Below are 24,874 nucleotides of genomic sequence, written 5' to 3' on the forward strand. Positions count from 1 at the left end.
GGAAAATACAGCCACACCATGTATCAAACATTCTCTTTCCAACACAGAAAAATGAGGCATTAATGATGTTCCACAAGACTCCAGCATCTAAATCTGGATGCTCACCCACAACTAACACAGGAAATGGAGTGCTATTGCCTGAGAGAGACTGCCTGGCTCACATGATTAATAAAATTTGAGAGGGATTCTATACCTTATAAATTTTTTGGGTTACACATTGTCATAAGGAGGAAGAGGAGCTCATTAACATAAAGCCATTGACTGAGAGAGGAGACAGATATCAAACACAATATATTTGAAAACTAAAGGTTAGAAAAAGGTTTTCAAATGCCAGAGGTGTTAAATTTTTGGAGCATGAAACTCCCCTACTCCTAACTAGCTAATTTAGAGGTTGATCTTAAAGAGTTTCCAAAAAACCCCACACTTCACTGTCTGACATTAAGGAAGATGGACTGAATGACACAGGCAGCTCTTTCCAGTCCACTGTTCCCAATAGCTGGAAACAGAGTGAGGAGTCTTAGGACTAAGAGAAGTAAAATTTGATGTCAATGGTTTAAATTAACTCAGAGGAATGAGATCTGAGACTTGAATTGAGGTTGAAAACAGATGGGTTTGATGCTAACTAGAGGTTTAACTTGTTTGTGCAGACAAATTACTTCATAAAGGAATAAAAATTACTACTGACTTTTTGCACAAGCATTAGAGATCATGTGTTAATCAGGTATTTTTCAATGTCTTGTAGCAGCCAAGATGGTTTAGCAAGATCCTGAGCTTGTAGTTTATTTTTTCCACAGCTGGCTCATCAATCCATTTCTAGAGAGGTTAGGATTACTTCCTGCAGTATGCAACCATTATTTCCTGAGATGAAACAACTATCAGTTATTGTGCCTTAAAATTAGACCAGAAAATTTGTCCATCTCCATTTAAATGATATTTGAAGATCATGCTAACACGGCAAAGCAGGGAATGCAAAGCACAGGCCTTACATTCTCTTCTTAGCCAGACTACTGTGACTTTTCTGCAAAGTAATGCAAATAACAATAATACTTAGCACTTACTGTGCATGATGCTTCTCATCTTCAAAGCGCTTTACAATTATTTATTGCTACTTAATCTGGAAAAAGTATGATTTCAGGCCGGCTTCTGGTAGCTTGTGTGACAAAGTTAATGTCATTTGAATCGACTCAGTTTGTATTTAATAGGATATAACTGCAGTACTTTAGTTTAAACACTATTGTTCCATTAAAAGCCAATTACAGAAACTCGGCTTTCCCTGAATTTATAGAGCGCAGATTTTCTTTCTTTTTTTTTTTTTTTTTAAAGACGAGATCTATCTAAATACTTCATCCGAACTTAGCCTTCACAATTCTGACTAATGGCTTAGGAGCCTTTTGAGCCGCTGCACAAAGCGATTCGCCACGAGCGGGGCCGCGGTACCGCCTGCGGGCGGCAGAGGGCGCCCGAGATGTGTCCATTCGCCACAGGACCCCGGGATCGAGTGCGAAAAACGCAATTTCGGCGCCACAGAAAAGTACCATTTCTCAGTGTTAAACATACGCTTAGCGGCGGTTTTATATTCTATACGGGTAAATCCTAACATGTTTTATTCTGATCAGTATGTATTAAACAGGGTATCGAATGGTGGCACAACAGATCGAAGACCGCTAAAATAACCTCGGGGCAACCCCACGCACAGGTGCAGGCTGGGCGGAGAAAGGACCGAAAGCAGCCCCAAGGAGAAGGACTGGGGGGCGTTGGTTGATGCAAAGCTCAACATGACCCAGCAATGTGCTCTGGCAGCCCAGAAATTCTCCCGTGTCCTGTGCTGCCTCAAGAGCAGCGTGGGCAGCAGGTCGAGCGAGGGGATCCTCCCCCCTTCCACCCTGGTGACACCTCACCTGCAGTATCACATCGGCTCTGTGTTCAAAGGTACAAAGGACACGGACCTGTTGGAGCAAGTCCCGAGAAGGCCACAAAGATGCTCTGAGGACTGGAGCAGCTCTGCCCTGGAACCAGGCTGGCCGAGCTGAGGGTGCACTGTCTGGGGAAGAGAAGGTCCTGGGGAGACCTCAGAGCCCCTTTCAGTGCCTAAAGGGGCTCCAGGAGAGCTGAAGGGGGACTGGGGACAAGGGTCTGGAGTGACAGGACAAGGGGGAATGGCTTCAAACTAACAGAGAGCAGAGTTAGAGTAGAGATTAGGAATAAATTCTTCCCTGTGAGGGTGGTGAGGTCCTGGCACAGGTTGCCAAGAGAAAATGTGGCCACCCCATTCCTGGAAGTGTTCAAGGCCAGGTTGGACGGGGCTCGGAGCAACCTGGAGTAGTGGGACATGTCCCTGCCTGTGGCAGGGGATGGAACAAGATGAACTTTAAGGTGCTGTCAAACCCAAACCATCCTGAGAGTCTATAATTCTATGAAAACAAACTTTTGAATACTGCTACAAAAAGTAACTACATTAATTCCATTATAATACATTGACTTGTGATCACAACTATTTCAGTTTTCACTAAATCTTTGAATCTACTGCAAATGAACTCATTTGAAGTTGTTCCCTTTATAGGTAGATTCCTTTGCTATAGATAAAGCATCTTGTCTAAACCCAAATGAGTGATTGTGACTTGTGGCTCAATCACACCCACATGATACATTTTACAAGACACTTCGCAGCAGAGCTAAGAAGGGAACCAGTGGGATATAACCAAACAACCACAATCACTATCTGGTAAAATCATGGCTGCTCTCAAGTGCCACAAGAGGGATTGCACAGCTGTTTCCACTGACAAAGATTTTAGCAGTTGAAAATAAAAGGGTTGTCAAAATGTAACCTGAACACAGACCTAGTAAGATGAGGTTGAGAATTAAGACGAAAGTAATCTGCAAATGACAGGCAGGGTTTGGAAACTGAAACCACTACCTGCACTTCAGCCCAGCGGCAGAGAGCTCACATATCACATCATGGAATTACTGACAAGCAAACAGGGCACTGCCAGACCTGACACAGGTGTACCTGCTGTGGTGGCACTGCTTCAGTCCAGGCTGTGTGCGTGGCACGTGTTCCAAACCTGCCTGGGGTCACCATCCCACCCAGCCTCCTGCGCCCAAAACTTTATTTCCCCTTTCGAGGTTGCCACCTTACAAAGGTTGTCATTCCTGCAGCTCAAAAACACAGGGACAAAGTGCTTCAGCCTGCTCATGGCTATCTCAACAACGGATCTGGCGAGTATTCATTAAATTATGCTATTAAATGGAAGTAACCTCAGTGACTTCTCTGGAGACGGGTCCTGCAGCCCTCTGGGCTCCCCGCAAGCTCGGACACCATTACCCAGACCCCGCGGCCCTGCACAAGGAGCCCATTTGACCACGACCCTGTGCCTGTGCCCGCTCGAGGGAACGCCGGCCCCAGGTGACAGGTGTGTGCTGTCCCTAGGGCGGGCTCAGTGCCCCCAGGACAGGTTCAGTGTCCCCGGGGCAGCCTGAGTGTCCCCAGGCCGTCCCGCCGTGTCTACTCACATCTGGAAAGCAAGAACACGTCTGGCTTCCCCACAAGGACCGTGGCTGCCCAGCTGCCTGTGGGTGCCGGGGGCAGATCCCTACAGAGGAAGGAGCTGTGACAGGGGGGCACTATAAAGCCGGGACCGGGGGTGGCCGTCGAGTGTCTCTTCAGCTGTGTCTGCTTCCCTACAGCGGCGGGGCCGGGCAGCTCAGGGCGGCTCCCAGAGGCGCACCCAGGCTCGGCTGGGCGGCCGCGGGCGGAGGAGGGGCCGCCGCCTCTTTAAACTTGCCGTGAGGGCCGGGCCGCCCCGCCCGGGGCAGCGGGGTCCGCTCGGGCGCCCCCCCCCCCCCCCCCCCGCACCCCGGCACCGCTCCCCTCAGCTGCGGCCCGGGCGGGCGGGTCCCTCCCGCATGGAGGGCGACGGGGCGGCGGGGCCCGGCCGCTGGCTGTGAGGGGGCCCCGCCGTGCCCCGCGGGGGGAGCCGGGCAGCGCCGCCGCCTCCCGCCCGCCTCATCCCGCCTCCCGCCCGCCATGGCCGCCCGCGGAGCCGAGCAGCGCCGAGCCGAGCGCCGCGGCAGTGCCGGGGTCTGGCCGCTGCCTGGCAGCGCCCCGTGAGTGGGGACAGCGGGCGGCGTGTCCCTGCGCTCGGTCCTGCCCCCCGTCCTCCTCCCGGAGCGGCGATGAGCGAGACCCGCGCCGGGGGAGTCGCCGCCTAGACCGGCAGCCAGGATGGTGCCCCTGCAGCCCCTGCCCCTCGTCGTGGTCCAGGGCGTCCTCCAGCTCGTAAGTCTCTATCCCCGCGGCCCCTGACTCTCACGGGGGGCTTGGGGGACACCGGTGCTTTCCGCCGGGGAGCGCGGCGGGCGCGGTCCCCTCTGGAGCCCGGTTCCGAGCAGACCCCCCCAGACCTGCCTCCCACAGCCGCTAACATATTCTTGGTTTTCTCTTTATTTTTCCTTCCTTTCCTTCTTTAAAAAAAAAAAAAATCTTATTTTATTTTAATTAAGCGGGTTTGCTTCTGTTCGCCCCGTTTTGGGATGCGGGACTTTCTCGTGCCCGAGCACTGCGCGGCCCCGGGGCCGGGATGCGCTGGGAGCCGCAGCGGCGCGGGATAATACCGCGGGCAGGGATGGGAGGGATGTGCGTGTGCCGAGCATCGCCGAGACTGCCCGCTCCCGAAAAGTTTTCTGCTGGCCTCAAGCGCCTTTTTTTTGTGTGCAAGACATAGCTGGGTGTGCAGGTAGAGTCACCTGCGCTCGGGAAGCTCCCCCGTTACTTTCGGCTTGCTGCAGCGCACCCCAGGCGTTTCCTTAGTTTTTATCAGAAACTGTGGGACTTGCTGGTGTTATGCTGAGAATATTCCTCTGCATGCGGTGGGGGAATGCGGGGACTGACGTGGTGGCAAGGTGAGATGCAGACTGCGAAATTCGGAGATCTAAAGGGAGGGAGGCAAGGCAAGGTGCGTGGCTGGAGACGGGCGAGGAGCTCAACTTCTCCTACGCCAGCGCAATGCCTCTCGTTCGTGGGGCACTGATGGTCGGAGACAAATGGATTGATGCTCGTGTTCATGAGGCGGGAGAGATCAAAAAGAGAAAAAAACGTATTTGCAAAAGAGTTTGGCCATCTTCACTTTTATTTCGAAAAGACATTTTAACTGCACTTGCTGTTTTGAGGGGAGTTTTGGTGTTACTCTCATAAATACCTTTGCTGCAAAAGTTATGCCTTTCTTCTCCAGCTGCCTTGGAAGCGAAAGTTTGTCACGAAGTAGTCAATAGGGAGTGTGTAATAAACCTTGAAGGGATTAAACACCCTCCTTTAAGAACTGGAGTCTAGTATTACAGCGTGAGGTGATTGATTAGTTTTTGAGGAAGCTTATGTCAAATTCTAATCCGGTTTTGGATTGTGCTTGTCGTGTAATGTTTTTTGCTCCAGCACTTTATCATAGCAATGAAGTAGCGAGCTGCAGCCCTGCGATAAGGCGCACATTTCTCTCACACTCCCATCCTTTTGGACAATAAAAGGCTGTTTACATTCTTCAGATTCTTGCAGCCCCGTTTCCAACTAAACAACGCGCAGGGGTGAGAGATGGGAAAGGAGAGCAGCAAATGGATTACAAAGTTGCTGAGCAGAAGGGAACTAAATAAAAACTCCTTCCTCACACCTACAACCTCTCTCACTCACTCGCACCCTCCTTTTATCTTCTTCTCTTTTTTTTTTTTTTTTTTTTTTTTTTTTTAGAGCTATCAAAGGGATCAATTGAAACTTGTACCATTAGGGATTGGATTTGTTATGCAACGTTTTATGGATGATGTTGGGAAGTTGCTTGCTGTAGTTTTACATGCTGTGAGTGAAGGCTGACTGAAAGAAGCAAAGTTGCTGCCTTGAATCAAACAAAAATCATAAATAGCCACTGCAGGTTCTCAGGTGAACGTGGCACTCAGCTCACCCAGAAGGATTCAATTTTTTCTGCATTCTTTAGATACAAACCAACAAGGCTTTGGAGTAAATTAGTTTTATAGTTTATATAAGTTAGTTTAAATGATAAAGTAAAGTAAAATGAGAATGTGAGATTTTTGAGGCATTTTAGGTGTACCTTTTAATGCTAACCTACTACTGAAAAGTTGTGTAAATGCATTTTGGCATGGTCTTGCCAGAATATCTGGTTAAAGTTACAGCTTATTATAAATTAAGAAATATTTGATGTTGGTGGTAATGCACTGAATGCAAGTCTGTGCTATTCTTTGTTCTCTGGCCAGAATTTGGAGGTACTGGTGGCTTCCTGGAATCTGATTAGCAGGTTTAGAAATGAGGCATTGGTTATTACTGATTCTTGACTTTTTCTTTTTTTTTTTAATCAAAAATCAATATGGATAATATTAATACTACAGTGAAGGCTCAGCATTTCAGCCAAGAAAAAAAAAAAATCCCAGATTTCAGTGTTGCAATACAGCAGCATTTTAGTAAGCCAGAAATGCTACCATCAAACCCTTCCTGATGGGGCAATCTAATTTTTTATAAAATCAGAGGTGTTGGAATGGGAAATATTTTGGCACTGCATTTCAGTGAAGGGAGAAGTGCTTTTTATTTTAATACATTGAACTTCAAATGCTTGCCTTTCAAATACTGAAGTGTGCTGTCTACTTACCTGCTTCTTAAAGATGTATAAATTAGGATGAAATCCATATGAAACCTCACAAATTTGAGGAGATTGTCAGAGTGTCTCACTGAATTTCTGAAAGCAATGTTAGTGATTCTTTGTATGTTGTATCTAATGTTCAGTCAGAAGTTCATGTTTAGTACTTTTAATACAGCATAGATGTATTTTTGTAGGATGCTTCTAGATTATTATTTTGATCATTAGATGGGATACCAGAATGCATGCAACAATAGCACATACATATTTCCTAAAATATTTTGCATATCTAGATATATTAAGCAGTAAGGAAAGCTGCTGTTGAGTCAGGTTAAGATGCTAACTTGCTCCTGTATAAATACATTCATTTTTAAAGTCAGGTTTACCTTCTGTTGACAATATGGAGCAAAACAACAATTTGCAATGCACAGTCAATGCATGTCTGGGCTGTTATTGATAAGATGATGAAAAATTGCTGTGTTGTGTTATCATTAATAGGTACTCTTGCTTTACTATTAATTTTCAGTAAGCTTTTCCAATTGTCACATAATTGCTGAATGCCCTGTTAGTTATCTTTTCAGAAGTAATGGAGTTCTACATGTTGAGAATTGAAGTGAGTGAAGCATTAGGATAGTGCCGTTTATAAAATGCCTGCTAGTGTTTTGTTAAGTCAGCTTTAAATACCTCTAAGGAAGGGGGGCTGCTTCTATTTCCCTGGGAATATTACTTGTCATTTAAAACAATTCTTGTTGGGGAAAAAAAAAAAAAAGCTGTCACTATCCCTGTGTCTAGGCAAGGTGTAGTTACAGACACACACACTCCCAGGCAGGACCTGTGGTTCTGTAGGGTAATCAGGCACTGTAACTATTGGTTTATTCTTGCTTCTCTGTGGTCTGAAATTAAGAAAGGATCACAGCAGCATTTTCCAGTACCTATAATCAAAGTTGCTTCAGCATTCTATCAATAAACTCTATTCTAACATTAGTGTTGGGCAGAGTTGTTGCTGCATTAGAAACCTAGGAATCAATCATTTTACAAACCCTTCAATGCAGTTGATTTTTTTTTTCCCCAACAGATGAGAAATAATTAGGGAAAAAAAAAAAAAACCCAAAGGTTGTTAATTTAGGATTTTTCTCCCCAGGTTTGAAGTATAGCATTTGACATGAGTGAAATTGAATGACAGGTTGTTTGCCTTGGAATTTCAAGGGCTGAAATTAACTATAACCAAAACAGTTTTTGACAATGAAACAAAATTTTTGCAGAGTTTTGTTGGTTTTTTTTTTAACAGAATTTAAGGTTCTGCTACAACTTGAGCTGAAAGAATATTTGCTATAGTACAAGATACCACTTCATAAGAAGAAATATCTTAAAAGCTGAGCTAAAGCTGCCTTTGCATTTAAAATAGGCGTACCCTGTGAGGTGTAGAAACACAGAGATATGTTCCTTCTGGCTACTTTAATTTTGTCTCCATAACCTTGCAAATGTGGTCCAGGTAGCATGCCCTTGCAGTGAGAATCAGAAATAGGCACCATGCAAGACTCTCAGCTCCATTTCAGAAAGGTAAATGCTTCCCTCTGGTCATCTTGAAATGCACAGATGAAATTCCATCCCCCCTTAATTTCAGGGAGAACTTTGTCATAAAATGTATTGGACCCAACCTTTCATTTGGCTTACTTTGGTAATTTCTTTTTGGTGCTGTAGGCATTGTAAGCCTATGTCTCTTTCTTGGGTAATAAAGTAATGTAGGTAACCCAAGAATTGCAGGTAATTTGCAGCTGGAGACAGATCAACAATTGCTGGCTTCAGCAGATTGGGAATTTATTATCCTGAACGAGGAGTTGTGTCTTAAGGTGGATGGGGCCAGGTTTAGTTTACATAGGAGTTTCACAAGTCAACCTGTCCTTACATCACATCTTTTGACCTAGTTCTGTGAAACTGGTAACTGATATTTTTCAGTTTGTTTGTAGGTTGACCGGGGCACAGGAAAATTACAGATCCTGTGTAAAATCTGTACAACAAGACTTGTTTGACTCATGTCCAGTAGGCCACAGGATACCCCAGACTTCCCCAGCACAGGGCTCATAAAATCCAAGTCTCAATCTTTCCATCTGTAACACGCAAGGAATTTTTCTGCCATTGTAAAGCACTTTGAGAGATATCAGAGCTGTGTTGTAAGTGTAACAGACAGGGAAGTGAGACGGAAAGATTGGTGAAGCCCCAGTGCTAAAATAGGATGCTCTCATCACTCCCACCTTTCTGGTTTTCCTCCTGCACTTTGGTTTCTGCAAGAAGGGAACTCAGGAATGGGAGTTGAAAGGGGGCAGCAGAAACCAGTCGCTGACCTGGACATTAAGAGCATCAGAGAAGTGCAACTCTGTCCCAGGTACACCGAATTCCTCTGCACTGTTAAAAATTTTACCTTTAATCAACACTTTGCAAACAAAACTGTACAAGGAGAAGCAAGAGCTGCTCCACATGACACAGGAAATTTGCACTGGGGAGCCAGCAAGTTGTTTGTGGTCTGCGGGTGAGGTGTTGACCTTTATTTGGTCCAAGTGTTGAATAAGCCGTGGTAATTCTTGGGCGCTTCTGGTAAAGAGCTGCAGTAAGGGAAGATCAGTGCTACTCTGTGCTGAATGGTTTCAAGACAAAAGCTGTGATTCCATAGGTGGGGATTGCGTCTTGGTCAGAAACAGAGTGAGCTGTTCTGGTGCTCAGGGAAAGCCTGTCGCTTTGGATCTTTCACACCTACTTCTCAATGTATCAAAACCAGAGGCAGTGGCAAAAAAAGGAAGGGGGTTTTTGGGGTTTGTGCTCCGCCCTTCACAGGACAGTGCATTTGCTCTGCTAATCTGTCTTCTTGTCCTGATTTTTGCCCACGTTAACACACCACTTCACTGTAGCCGTTATAAAGCACAAAGACCGGGTGTAAAATCTTCCCTAGATCATATCTTGGAGAACTGGATCAAATCTAGCAGAATTGGAAAACAGGAAGGTGAAAGTTCCCATTCACATGGCTGTTATAAATTCATCCTGAACGTGACTTCCAAACACCCTATTTTGAGGCAGCTTTGGCCTTTCACTTCGAATCTTAAATATGTTTGTTTATTTCCCCAACCCCATTCATCGTTCCCATTATGTTTCCATTTGCTCAATTTCCCACTGTGTTTGTAGCTATAGTTTGTGTAGTGTGTTTAGGTACTTAATGAATCAGAATTAAAGAAAATAAGGGGCAGACCTGCTAGGCAGTTTTAGCTTCCAGCAGAGCATCACTACTGTGTATTAAGTCCACTCTGCAGGTCAGGACTTGGAAAACAATGCTAATTCCTTTCCTGTAGGGAATCTCTTTGTGGGCTGGAGTTCTGTGTCGGCTGGAAGCTCAGTTGCACCTAACAAAGAGATTCAAGGAAAAAAGTTAGGAGTGGGGAGGAAATGAACAGCTATGAAGTTGGGTCAGCAGTTAAGACCGAGTTGTTTTGTCTTTGCAGCAGGGATTTCAGTGCTGGTGTGATGCTCTGCTCTCCCTGGAATGGCTTACTGTAAATATAGAATTGGAACGAGTGATTATAATTTAAGGTAGATTTAAAGAGCTGTAAGAGCTGTAGTTCTTGAGATAGGTTTTCTCTTTGTTCCAAATGACTGGTAGTAATAGAAGCTATTACTAGCTGGGAAGTGAAAATGAAAGAATAGGGAGAAATAAAAAAATAAAGCGAAGAATCTAATGTCTCTAAAATCAGGTTTTATGTGCATTGGGGCCAATTATGGTTATTGTATCATTACAGTGCAGATTTGAGGCTACTCCAAAAGCCCTCATTCTGCTTCTCCAGATCCAGCATGTTTGGTTTATGTTTATGATCAGTTGCGAATTTCTTGACCTTTTAGTACTTGTTTTAGGTGATGACCAGATATTTCTAATATCATCAATCACCACTATAAACACAACCTTAATTTCATCTTACTTCACCCATTATCTAGGAAAATAAAACACTGTGCATAGAAGTGCTTCTGTATTTGTTCTGCTATTAAGTAGATTTAAGAGGTTTTAATGGAGAAGGAGCTGGCTGTGCTTGAGGCTGACCTGGGGGGAAAAACGCCCTGGGACTTTGCTGAGGGAATAAGAGGTGAATATGAGAGAGAAAGGTGATGAATGTAAAAGAGCCCTGTGGGCAGGTGGAGTGAGCCTGAGAAGTTACTGCAGGATGAGAAGGACTGACAGACTGACAGTAACCAGGAATATTCCCACAATAGCAGAGAGCGTGTGAAACCCAGGAGGGTGAAATACGGGACCTTGAAGTTTTTTGTCCTTTAATGCTGCCTGTTTCTCTTTTCCTTCAAGCACCTGCTGGTTGATTCTGTTGTTCATAACATGTGTTTACAAAGCTGGAGTTCCTGTTCCCAGTGGGAATTTCAGGGTCTCATTGCCAGTGGTTTGTTCTCAATCCCGTAGCTGTAGCTGTTACTAGTGAGTGTATTTCTCTGCCATTGGGAGCTTAAACCCAGACAAGGTGTTCCCAAGTTGAATTTTCTCCTTACTCCAGGCAGTTGGGTGGTTCCTAGAAGAAAACCTATGAAATTGTACTACAGGAATAGGCACATAACTAACTTTATAATGCAATGTAATGTTCATGGCACTTTACAGTCAAGATGTGTTACATGTTTGTCATCATTGTTTTGGGAAACCAAAGAAACAAAATCGAGCCTAGAGGAAAATTTCTTAATCTTCACCCCAGTAGACCAGAAGAATATTCTGCATACCGACTCTCTCCTTCCCTGGCCCATCTCGGTACAAAGGCAAAGAGCTGCTGAATCTGATCTTAGCTCGCTGACAACAGGAGCATTTTTGGAGTGACATAACGTGGATCAAGGCAGGAATGAAGCCCAGTCCTTCAGTTTCTGGACCAACAGAAACTGTGTGGCAGGGAGAGGGCTAAAGCCTGTGTTGTTTTCTGCTCATTAACAAAATGCTAATCAGCTTTGTGGAAAGATTCGCAGTAGATGATGTTACTGTGGCACCACTGACTTACCGGGTGTGTTAGCCTAGGGCACTTCAAATTAGGTGATTGAAACATCTGACTCTTTTGAAACCAATTCAGTTTTGCCCATTGACTACTTTCAATTCTGTCACCATTTAAGGCAAGGAAAAGAGCGATGCTAACTCCTTGTGGGGCTGGGACAAATCCTGTGGTACAGCCGCTGCTGTGTGCCCGCCTCTGCTGCCTCCCTCTGCTGAGCCGCTGTGTCGATTTCCAGGCATCGAATTAGTCTTCCAGTGCTGGAAACATCCATTTTTGAGTTACTTCTGAATCAATCTGCACTGTCTTCTGTGCTGAATGACAAATCCATCAGTCTTCTTCGCATTCCCCTGGCTTGGGTCTGCTCACTGCTGTGAAGAAGTTTCTGGCCCTCCAGGGAGCTTTTCTAAGCTGCATTCTGCTGTGAGCTTGCTCCCTCTGTTTCTCTCTCCCTCCGTGCTCCATCTTCCCAAAGTTTTTTTTTTTCTGTGCAGAGGATGCTCAGTTCCTCTGGGAGAACCAGCAGCTTTCCTTTTCCTCCTGGAGATTGCCCCCTGATCCAAAGTACAGCAGCCCAGGAGCAGGTAGAAAGACTGCCTTCCTTTCTACTACTCACCTTCAATTTTTAAAAATTTAAGTATTTTTTAAAATATATTTTAAAACATTTTATTTAATTTTTTTTGCAGGAAACAAGTAGTTAGAGCTACCTTTCCAGAATCAATAAGTGGTCATCCGTTCACCCCTCGCTGATGCCTTCTGTCCAAGCTCTCTGGTAGCAGTTCAATCCAAAGGTTTATCAGCTTTGGGTCCTAGGTTGTATAATGTATTTCCAGAGTGTTTCCATTTCAAATTGCTCATTTTTTAACTCATTTGTCGCGATTCCAAGTCTGAGTGGATATCCACTTTTAAAGCACATGACTGGAATATGATGTGGGGATTGGTTTTTAAGGAGCAAGTTTTATAGAACTGTAGATGTTGTAGATTCTGCCCTAAGAAGCATTTGTCTCTAAAGGGCATCTTTTTCCCCTCTGTGTAGGGACGCCCTCTCCCTGTGAAGGTCATCTTGTGACAGTGAGCTGTGGTGTGTAGAACTTAGATCCAGACCAAGAGATGCACCAAACTGCATTTCTACCACATGACCATCGTGGGGGCACAGAAGGTTTTTTGTTTCTTTATGCTTTTTCTTCTTCCCTCTAGAACCCATAATCCCAGATTTTTTTTTTTTTTTTTTTAACATCAGTTTTGGTGAAATCACAGTTAATGCATTTCCTTAAAGCTCTTAAAGAGTGGGAAAGCCATTCTCATCCATCTCACTCTGCAAGTCTCTTCTTGTTTTTCTTCTCACTAGAATTCAATGTCCTGTTCCTGGCACCAAGCTAGGATAGCTTAAAATAATACCAATGTGTTGAGTGTCTGACAGGAGAATAAATGCATTGTTGAGTTAGGACCTATTTGATTTAAATTAAATAAAATGCCTCTAAATGTAAGAATGAAAAAACATGACATACCTCATTCTCAGATCCATTTTATGGTGTTCACCCCATAATCCTTTTATTCAGACACGCGTGACATATGCGTTATCAGCAATGGGCAGCCTAACGCTGCAGTAACCAGGGAATTTAAACTCCGTATTTTATTTAACAAAACCTTTTTGTGGGTGTTGGATGGGATCTGTTACTCTGCTTGCTTAGACTGAGGGTCCAGTGCTGCTGTTTTTAATACTTTATGTTGAACAATGAGGGAAGGAATGAATTTAAAGCAGCAAACTTTGTATTTATGATGACTAAGGGCACCATTCTGCAGAAATTTGCCTTCTGGTGAATTTGCAATGTTCTTTCAATGAACAGCACAGTTATATTTTTTGTGGAATAATAAGATTAATATGGGGACAAATACAAATATAATGGTTATTGTATCTTCCTTGTGCTTTGATGGATTGGCTTATCCTGTCCAGTCCAGAGTAACTACTAGATTTATTTTTAATTTTTTTCAATAATGCTGGTAACTGTGAGGGAGCTGGAACTTTGTTCTGTTTAGATGTTGAAACTGTAGTCCCGATAATACAACTCAGTAGTCATTGACTGACTTGTCCCACACCAGTGATATCCTTCCATGCTTTCAGGGAGTGTTGAGATTAAACTCAGTCTGTGATCAGTTATTAATAAAGCCTGCTGAACATGTGCCCTATGTCCCTATTTCTGACTCATCCACTACAATTATTTAACAGAAATTTAATTATCCTTGGAGCGTCAGCTCTGATCCAACCGAAGTGTGCAGAATGGCTGAACAGTTATTTCAGTGATGGGCAACAGCATCACAGGAAGCTTGATTTTCCTAGGAAGTGGGCTAAAATAATATTTGAAATAGAAACAAGTCTGAAAGCCAAAATATACCTCCATTGCAATCAGAAGTTCACCAGGACTTCCTGGGGTGGCCACATTTTGGTGTTTCGGGCAGACATGTAGAGGCTGCAAAAGAGCTTTTAATCTTTCCTTGGCTGTAATGGAAACACAGGCTGTTGTATAATTCATTTGGTTCAGACTCCTCCTCAAAATACCTCGAAAAGGAGTGGTGATCAATTTTAGTGGGGCAAAGAAAACCTACATAAATTAAGTTGGTTTGGGTTCTTTTCCTTGTTTCTTCAATTTGAGAATAACATCTTTAATAAATGTGGTCAGGAGTTTTCTACACACGCTTCTGGAAAATTCAGTCATTAAAAGATAACACAGAGGTTATCGATATCATGACTTTGAATTAAACACCTGCAGTTTGTGTATGGTGCCAGAGAATGAAATTCAGCCAGCTCCCCATAAAGAAGGAAAGGTCCAGAATGTGGATTGGAGGGATGCCTGCTTTCACTTGGACTAGCAGACTTTTTAAAGGTAGGTGGGTGGCTTAAGGTAGAACAGCTTTTAATGGCTAATGAATAAACAGGTGGTATCTCCATTCTCTCTGTGCAGATAAGTCGGTGCTCATCCCCTAATTAGGATGGCAGAAGGGAAAGTGAGCCTGGATGTCTCAGGACAGTATCAAATTTATCAGGAGAGACAGTATTGTACAGCAGGTGCTCAGTCCCTGCCCTCAACAGAACTGAAACCTGCTTGGATCTACCTTTTGAAAAGACACAATAGGTACAAATTTGTTCATTTGTTTTGGTGGGAGGTGGAATATATACAAATTCAGTGAGAGCAGGAAAGTGACTTTTCCTCGCCTACCTGAGGATGTTCTTGCTCCTGCAAAGAGACACTAGAAAATAAAAAGTGGTGGGAGCATCACTGCAAGCGTTTTTGTCCTCATTTTGCAACCTTAGCCAAAAGTGTGTGAAAACCACATCCTGGATTGGATCCTTCCACAGAAATCAAGGAAGGAATGCCTGGGCTTGTGTCCTGGGAGAGCCCATACATGGATTAGAAGCTTGGGTGCTTGGTGAGGTCTGCCCTTAAACCAAAGGGAATTTACAGTCTTAAAATGTAAGGACTACTTGGGTCATGTGTCTTACTGTGTGATTTTAGAGATTATAGATTTAGGCACCAGTTATGAAACTGGGGAGGAGCTGCATCTGTTGTCTGTCGAACTCTCCCTGCTTTTGTTGTTCTCCTTATCAGATGGATACCTGGAAAAGCTACCCAGTATCTTCCTGTGATGTAGGATTGCTGATCGTGAACACTTCCTAGTATATTTTCTTAGTGTTTTTTTTAGAAGGTCCCATGATAATTCCTAGGAAATATCACAGCTGATGGTATCATATTGTTTCGTTTTTCCTAATACTATGCACAAAGTTTTCTTAGTTCCTTCCCTTTATGCTTAGCTGTCTTCTTTTCTGTCACTCTTGAGACACTTTGTTCAGGCTGCATTATTTGCCTGTTCCTGGGGACCTTTTCCTCAAAGAACTGCAACATTAGCACTGTGAGTCACCGCAAGTTTTGCCTCTTTATTGATCTTTTCTACTGATTCTGACTGTTTGGAGTAATTTACTTTTTTTTTTTTTCTTCTTGCCTCTTTACTGTTGGTTTTCACAGAATATCTTACTGGAAAGATATGTGCTGACCCAATTTGCTTAGACAGTATCTTTTAACCCTAACACAGAAGAGTCTTGGAGATTTGGCAATTTCTCAGGTTAAGAAAATGGGCTAGATTCAGGAGGAAGGCATTATATTCTGACTAATTCTCTTGGAATATTTTTTCTACTTCAAATTGTGATGCTTTTACTGCCAAATTTTTTTTTATGGTCCTGTGATGTGCACAGGTTGGGTTTTTCCTGGACATCTGCAGCCAGCCCATGAGAATGGGACACTGTGTGTGCTCTCTGGATATTCTGAAGATGTGAACTACGTGACTGTATTAGCACCATGCATGAGCTCACAAGCACAAGCCCAAAAAGCAGGATGAATACAGCTGGGAGGTTTTGGTCAGCTCAGAGCTCAGGGACAACATTACCAGTCTCTCCAATGAATTATTTCCATTGCAAGCTCTTCAGGGGTATCAGTGCTCTGAGTAAAATTGATGGTGTCTGAAAAGAAAAATAACAGCAGGAAATACAGATAAACAGACTGTACACCTAAATGTTTTGCTCAGTCTCTAATTTCCTATTAAAGAAATACCCCACATATTCCCAAGGGAGACGTTTCTTTGCAAGCAGTGACAACCTTTGTAGCTGTCAGTGTGTAAGAAAAGCTGTTGAAATATGCTATTAAAGAATCGCATGTTCTGTTGATATAAACCTGATATTGCTTCAAATTTCCTATTACTGAAAGAAATACATTTAGAGTAGTCTGTAAAATAGTGCTTTTGCCTGGAACCACCACCTTTTCTCATATAAGTCATCATCCTTAATAGATAAGCTTTCCATTAAGAGCTGGAGAAGGTGCTAGTTTTTCTTTCAGCAGTTAGAAATAAGAACAATAAATGTGTGGGGGAAATGCACCAATTTGGTTAGGAACATCAAAGTGTGTTCCTATCTGAAATATAGACAAATCAGTTCAGAGAAGGCTCCAAGTATAGAATTATTGACCCTGGAGGGTAAGATACAGAATAACCTTCCTAGGCTGTACTTAGTCAATTTTAAGTAGTGTTTGCAAGGTGAGTGGTTGAACAGTCTCATCCCCCTCAGCAAAATATTAATAGTAGATTGCATCACAGCTTTTCCTAAAAGTTTTTTTTTCCCCTTTATAAATTACACTGCTGTAAAAGTATATTAATGTTCTATATATCTATTAATCTTTTGTAAGACAATATGAATACATCCAGATGATTGATGTAACTCATAAAAGGCCATAATTGTCTCTCTTTTTCTGATCTGGTTGCTAATTTTGTGATGTGGTCTCAGTTCTGGGGCCAACTGGTTGAGCCCTCTCTGTGGTGTGTCATAATCCTGGAAGCAATGAGGTCTGCACGTGCTACATCCAAGTGTAGGGTGAAAGATTAACCCAGGAGATCACAGGGTTAAAATAATTTTTAATCTTTTAAAATATAAATACAAATCTCATAAGTTAACCTTTGAGATTCAATTCTTCTTTCACATGGGGCTAATTGTATGTCTGCTCTGTGACATTTTGAAACCTACCAGGCAAGAAAATATTCTGTTTTATTCAAAATGCTTTTGAGCCATCTATTCCAGAAGTGCACTGTCCTCCTGACAACTCAAATAGGAAGCAGTCCTGGCTGTGTTGCCAAGCAAGGAAGAACATCTCATCCTGTGACATATTCAGTATGTATATGTAGGACACATCCTGGGAAGTTAGCAGGTGAACGCTGTCCTTTAAATTTACCACGCAGTACAAGTATGACTTGTGTCAAGGAATGTGTACATTAGAAACAAGGGGAAAGAAATTGCTAAATTTAATTATATGCTGCCAGTCAAAGCCTATAGTTCATATAATCACCTTTGGTCCAACATCAACAACTGTCAACAATATATTTTGAAAATAACTTCTTAACAAAATCGGAAGCAAACAAGATTGTTTAAATCTTCTTTGGGAAGATTAGTTTCCGGGGGAGTTATTCTGTTATACTGTGATTTCCAGTAACTACGTCAAATCTTTTCAGTAGTGATAGTGATTATGAGCAGTGATTCAAAGTCCATCTGTGAATTCAGTCCGCAGTCTTACAGAAGAACAGGACCCCCTTTCCTCCTGATGTCTGCTTAGAGTGTGACTCATTAACCACTGCCTTCTGAGCCTCAGGCCAGCTGCTTTTCACTCAGTCATCCCCTCATGAAGGCAGCAACATCCCAACTTGGCGGCAGAAGTGCTTAGGAGGCTGTGTCAAAAACCCAGACAAAGTAGGCGACATTCCTCTGCTCTCTCCTCATCCACAGATTTTTTTGATAAATATTTGGCAACCAGTTTAGTCAATCACAGTAAATTTAGTAAATCTGTGGTAAAAATATGCTGTTTATTCCCAGTCATCATCTTCCCCTTTCTTACCACATAGGACTTTAGAAAGGATGTGCTCCATGATTTCCCACGGGGCTGAAGCGAGTCTGAGCAGCTGGTAATCTCCCTGATTGTTTTTAGCCTTTTTGAAAACAGTCACTGTATTTGGGGTCTTTCCTGGCTGTCAGGGCCCTCTCCCAGACTTCAAAACCTTTCAAACCTGATAGTGAACAGCCCCACAATCACATCAACTGGTTCTTTGGGCACATTTGAATGACACCCAGCCATCCCTCCCTGCCATGTTTGGGTTCAGATTGCTCAGGGGACCCCAATTCCCTGCTCTCTCTGATAGTAAGAATCGCGTAGGGAATAGAATAAAACTTCAGAGGACTTGAATTAGTTGTGCAAGAGCCAAATGGATTCCTTGGAGTTCAATATGATATCACTGAGACAGGCACCGTTGGTTTTGTTTAGTAATGGATGCTAAATGATCATCAAGCCAAAATTTAAATAATCATACGCAAAGGAATAGTTTTCATTCAAAATTTTGTCTCTTAATTTAGCTAGAAGGACATGGATGGTTCACTTCATGTCTCTTTAGGAAATCTGAGCTTTACTTAGAGAGTAGGTCTTGAGTTTGGTCTTCCAATATCAACAGGGAATTGCCCCACAGAGGCAGAAGGAAATGTTCCTTGTGGACAAGGGTGCCCAGGGTGGGGCAGCAATGTGCACTTGCTTGATGACTCTGGGGTAGTGCTGTAAGAGCTGCTTCATTCCCCACCTTTCTGTACAGTTTGAATGTGGGATACTGTTCTATGTTAGCAGTGTATAAGCTTCAACAAACATTTCAAGAACAGCATTAGTGTGGGTTAGCCCCATTTTTTTTCTGAGTAAAAACTCAAGAATGGTTTTCTTAAAATACTGATTATTAAATTCTTTTCTATGTCACATTTTAGCAGTGCCCACAGATAAAGAAATAATATATGCGTAAGGCAGACCTGGGAAGAAGATCTGTAATTCTTTGTAAGTCACATCCTTCTGAATTCACTCAGAGTTTTATGGAGAGCAAGCACAGAGGTAAAACTCCAGCCTGTTTTTCGACTCAGACTAACAACTTTTGCTCATACAAAAATGATTCACATTTTTAGTCTGTTAGTTTGTGTCTTACACATTCAGGGCTTGTAGAAAAATAATTTGAGATGAACCTCAAAGCAGTTACAACACCTGAAAACTTATCAAATGTAGGGATATTTTTCAGCTATGGAAAGAAATTATCATTAACCACAGTCATCGAGCGCTTGCAGTTTTCTGCCATACAGGAACTTTGTTCTCCCCTCAGTCTGTGAGCTGATGTAGTGACAAGCTGCAGAGAGATGACAGATTTTGCTAAGGATTTGGAGTCTGAACACCTGTGCAGTGTCATGCATTTAAAAATAGAATGTGACAGCAAAACACATCAACCTTCTAATGTCCAAATGGAAACCACGGGGGTTTTTTCTTCAGCTTTTATCCAGAGAAATCACTTTCAATCATCACTGGCCAAGTGAAAATACCAAGCAAGGCTGTTTTGTTGTGGTCCAAAATAAACAGGAACAAATCAGAATGGTAAGCACAGGTGCACAGAAGATATTCAGTAATCCCCATTTCTTTCCTGTCAGTGCTGTTGTGCATCTCTGAGGGGGCAGGTTATTAATGGTCCAGAGCAATTTCTTCAGGAAACCCTCAGAGGTGGGTTAAGAGAGGGCTGCCACCAAAGCTGCTTTGCATACCTTGACTTCTGTGTGACTCACTCAACCCTCCAATGAATGTATCAGAAAAACAACCAACACTTTTTTTTTTTGTTTCCTATAATCTCTCTGGGAGAAAAAGAAGCATTAACCAAGGGCAAAAAGATAAAAAGAGGCTTGCTTGATTACCAGGTTGGATGTGTGCATTCTGCTTTCCTCGGGAGGAGCCTGCCTCACTGGCAGTGTTGGAAGGGAACATCTCTGCTGCCCGTCTCCCTTAATAGTATCCTTGAAACGTTAATCAAATCGAAAGCACATAATCTGTTTTGTTGGTGGTTTTTTTGTTTTTTTTTTTTTTTTTTTACAGAGGGAATGAGGTTTCCCAGTCTGCCAGAGCCTCTGAGCCCTCTGCCAGGCTGCTCTGCTCTGTTCTGCTCTAAGGTTGAACGTAATTACTGGGCACACCATGGGCTTCCCAGGAACCCAATCCATCCCTTTTTTCCCATTACACAGTGCTAATGTTTCAGCAAGTGCTCTTTCTTCAGCAAAACCTTTGTTTTCAGAGATCAGATGTTTTTTCTTCACGTTGGGTGCAATAAGTTTGAGAAGTGGTTTTGGCCTCTTTTCTATCGCAGTTCTATTAGCTGTGTTTAAAAGGACATTTATTCGGTGTTTTGGGACAAGATTTTTATGTGATTGTATGAGGCGTAATTAAAGAGGGTCCATATTTAGCTCTTCTGTGCTCTCATTTATGGATGAGAAAGGCAGAAATACACTTTAAACTCAGACAAGAATTAGCATTTTGGATGACAAAAGCTATCACACATGAATGGGTTGCTTCTTAAAATCAACAAAATAAATTAGACTCCCTGTTTAGGAGCATCTGGCACCCTTAAAACCTAGTTCATATAATGATGTCTCTGTTTGTTAAAAAGAATTATGTAACAATATGGTTGATTTATTTCAAGATGATTGGCTTAGCAACTTAATTGGACTATGCAGTATACCAGAGCACAAAAAAAAAAAATTTAATTAGCTCATTTGTTTGTGGATGACTGCAAGCACTGCATGTCAGGCTCGGCTCCCTTAGAGGTGAGCAGCCATTTGATCCTGTGAGGAACCAAATCTTGTCAGATACCACAGAAGCCACGCTCACACCCAGGGAACAACTGCACCACGCTGCTGTTCAGGTGTTATCAAAGCCCACAGAAACCTTTCTTGGAATCCAAAGAGTGCTCTGTGACTCCTGGCAGACACAGGAACCTTTCTGGAGGAACAGCAAGGCAAAAATGTCCCTTGAAGAAAAAAACTAATTTTCTCCCTCTGTGGCCTCTCTTTTCCCTTGGGCTGATATTCCACCTTCCAGCTCCCAAATACTATTAACATCCCAGAAAATTAGCATGCTGGATCCAGGTCTTGTATTCACCCTGGTGCAAAGTTTTATGTCCTTTATTTCCAGGGTGGCTACTCACACATGAAAAACATGCATTTGCAACATCATTTGACTCCTTCATGAGGTCCCACCTCTCAGCTGAGACAGAACAGTATTATTATTATTATTATCATTGTCATTATGATATTATTTGTCATTATGATATTTTTGTTATTATAATAATATAATAAGAATAATAATAAACTTCTTAGTACCATAAGAGTAACATTTATTGTAATTACTTAATATCCAAGTAGTATTTTCAGAATAGCACTTGACAGTGGTTCAAATATCTGTCAAGATCTCTCCATTTTATTTCAGTTCCAGATGCAGCTTGTGTCAGCCAAGGGACTGCTGACTTGTGGGCAAATTCCACTTAAGTGGAGTTAATCACAACAGCTTAAGTTGTTTCTATACTCTTAATTTTACACCAATTTAAATAAAATTAGAGGTGTGGATGTTGTCCCGCATGATTCCTTTTTCCATTTCTATAATTGAACATCAAACTCCCCACTTCTCTCCCACCCCACAAAGCACACAAAAAACAAGAAAACCTAAATTAAAATCAGTATAAGGATTTGACTTAAAACATGAAAGAAGAAATCGGGCTGAAATTCCATACTTATCACACCCTGTACTTCCTAGATACAAGTGCACATCTGGTGTGTGAGATAATGCGCTGTTTAGAGACCATGGTAGAACACAGAAAACTGGAAATGAGTCTCAAGTCTTAACACTACATTTCTTCACCACTGGGAGCAAGTAAGGCCCTGCTTGCCACTCTTTTTGTAGGTTGTGTGATTTGATTCCCTCTGGTTTTTTGCTCTGTAAATAATATAGGCATGAAGGGAATTGGGAAAGGAATGGTTCTGTAAGAAGTATTTTGTGGGGAACAGCTGAGAAGGGTTTTTTATCAATTCTCAGACCATATACCAAAGTTAATTGTAATATTAGCCACAGGATAAAAAAAAAAGAAGAGATGCTCTGTTGGAGCCATAAGTAGAGCAATAAAAACATGTATCTTGTTCATTCACTTATCACATGTTATAAACCATTAAAGCCAAAGGCAGTGGTTTGCCATTCTCTGCAACAGAGGATATTCTCTCAGGCCTCCCTGGTGCTACAATTCACTTGTGCCACATCCACACCCCTCAGTTATTTGTGTGTTCCTAACCTGTAGCTGTCAGACAGGGGAAGTTAAACCTGCAGCCGCTGTGCTTCCCTGTTACTTCCTACTGAGACTCATGGGTGTCTGCACAGGTCTGACTTCTGGTAGGGAATATTTTCCATGTACAGTCATGCAAAATGCAAGACTTTTTTACAGAAAAATGACATGGGTATAGTGTGTTTAGCTTTGGACTTATTGTACAGGAAATTAACTACTTCTCTAAACGTAGACCATCAGACCTGATCTGACCTTTTAGTACTTCCACACAGTGGTGGGAGCATCACAGCCTGGCTACGAGGCCAGGGAAGTGGCATCCCGAACCAGAGAGAGGAGCAAACCAGCAGCATAGTGACCCTTCCTCCCCACTCCAACCTGTTTATCCCATGTACTGACCATGGAGATGAGGAAAAGCAGCGAAGTGAAGCATGTAGTTGTCACTCCAGAGAAGACATCTCGTCACAAGCATTGAGCAGCAATGAACTGCACATCAGAAGGTTTTGGACATTTTGATCCATATGCAGCTGTCTGAATTTTTGCAGAATTTCAAGCAAAGTTGAACCAGAGCTCATCTTATAGGACATACAACTTATCTGCGCTAATGAGGTGTTGCACTTTGCTGGCTGGAAGGAGATCTGCTGAGATCCTTTTCTGGACCGGGATCTGGAAATAACTGTGTTCAGTGAAGTAACATAATTGAGCTCCTTGTTCCCTGAAGGTAGGTGATAGCAATCCTCGTTTCTCACTGAGCACAGCCATCCTGCTCTCCTCCACACATGGCTTGTGGACAGAAGCTACAATGCCTCAAACAGGAGCTGGAACGTTCCCAGCCTCAAACCCAGCTAAGTAGAACAGGGAAACCAATATTTACCAATTTCTGAGCCAAAATCTGTAGCAGACTACTTTGCTTATACTCTGGTGAATTTGATGGTCGTGACTGGTCCAGATGAGGTTTGCACCAGTGGCTGATCCAGGCACACAGGGAAGTGGCACAGGGCTGTGCTCCATTTATCCTTATCCCTGCAGCATTGCAGGCAGGTAGGACAGACAAGCCCTTCCTGAAATGGTTCATCACAAGAACTGGCACTTCTGTAGCTATCAGAAGGTGCAATGTAATTTGATGTAACAAGTTTATTGGCCTGATCATGGAGACTCAGAGACTTATAAAATCACACTTTTATTACTGATTCAGTCACGCACATACATATTTATAGCTTTGTAATTGATCACATAGGGCAACACATTAAATTTTAATACAGGGAATTACCTCCTGTCCCTGTAGAACCACCTTTTGTATCCACAGGAGACAGTTTAAAACATTTACAGCAGAGTTGCTTTTATGTCTGTCATACACTTATTACCAGCTTTGGTCTAGGCAGTTAGATTTAGATTTGTTTCCTTCTTTGATCTCCACAATCTGTGGGAAAACACACATTAGACACAGGAAGGATTGCGTGACTTTTGAAGCCTGGCATCACTTACACATCACCGGTTCTTGTAGCTTCCCTTTATCAGCTCGCATCTCACATCTCTCCTTCTAAAAACCTGCTCTTCCTAACCCCTGTATGTTTGGGGTTTGAGATTACTCAGGGCACTTGTTAACACTCATTCCCAAACCTGTGCATGACCAGTGCTTTGGTTTCTTATACAGACTCAGAATGTGACAATTTAGTGAAAAACACCTCGCCTTGTCCTGTTCAGTCAATGTGTGAATTAAGCGGTGACCGTAAGTCTTATTAGCAATTATGGGTCCTTCTGAACTGGTTTATTCAGCTTTTTAAATAGTAGTGAGAACTGACTGCTACAGAGAGGTAGTTTTCCGAGTAAATCTTAAATTAGCAAAGTCTGTTTTGGAAGCAAATTCATTATTTGCCAGGGAGGGCAAGACTGTGGTCAACTGAAAAAAAGAATAGCCGCAAAAGAAAGGAACACTTTGGTTTTGTGCATGGTCAAGTCCTGGAGCAGGGAACAGTCAAAGGGGTTGTTAGGGAATGTGGACAGGAGTATCCATGGAACCTTCCTGGCTGAAGGTGTCCCTGCCCATGGCAGGGGGTTGGAACAATATGATCTTTAACGTCCCTTCCAATCCAAACCATTTTGTGATTCTGTGATTAGCTAAACTTTGGGGGGAAAAAAAGTCTGCTGTAAGTGAAGCTAAACAAGCCAACAGAGCTGAGATTTCTCACTTCAGTGCTTACCTAAACTGGCCTCAGGTTCAGCCCTTTGGGGATTTTTCAGGTTTGGGATCCAGCTGGCTGGATCCACTGATATTTGCATTCCAGTTTGCATTATTTGTGCTAACACAGGGAAGACTTTCTCAGGTTATGCTTTTATACAGCCTTTCCTGTAAAACACCTTAGTGTGCCTCCGAAGAGAACACTTCCTCCTGCCCTGTTTCTGGGGCTGTACATTTTTGGGGGTGTATGTTTCAGACACGAGTGCTGTAAAAGCAACATGTTAAAGTGCCATTGCCCTCGCCCCCAGCCCCCCCAGATGATTTATCTGCTGTCAGGGCTTGTTTCACCAACTGCCAGCACC

At 42.8% G+C, this 24,874-nt stretch overlaps 1 protein-coding gene across 1 annotated transcript in view; it reads left to right on the forward strand.

The window, feature by feature from the left end:
• The first annotated feature begins 4,011 nt into the window (after positions 1–4,011).
• NXPH2 (neurexophilin 2) overlaps positions 4,012–24,874 on the forward strand; it is a 36,676-nt gene continuing 15,813 nt past the window's right edge. The window contains exon 1 of the mRNA XM_042040949.1: positions 4,012–4,276. Coding sequence (XP_041896883.1) covers positions 4,223–4,276 — 54 coding nt within the window. The 5' untranslated portion in view covers positions 4,012–4,222. The remainder of the gene's footprint in view (positions 4,277–24,874) is intronic.

The sequence above is a fragment of the Corvus kubaryi genome, unplaced genomic scaffold (genome assembly GCF_017639235.1).
Source record: "Corvus kubaryi isolate FWS band 111438036 unplaced genomic scaffold, C.kubaryi_AGA036_p1.0 37396, whole genome shotgun sequence".
NCBI lineage: Eukaryota > Metazoa > Chordata > Aves > Passeriformes > Corvidae > Corvus > Corvus kubaryi.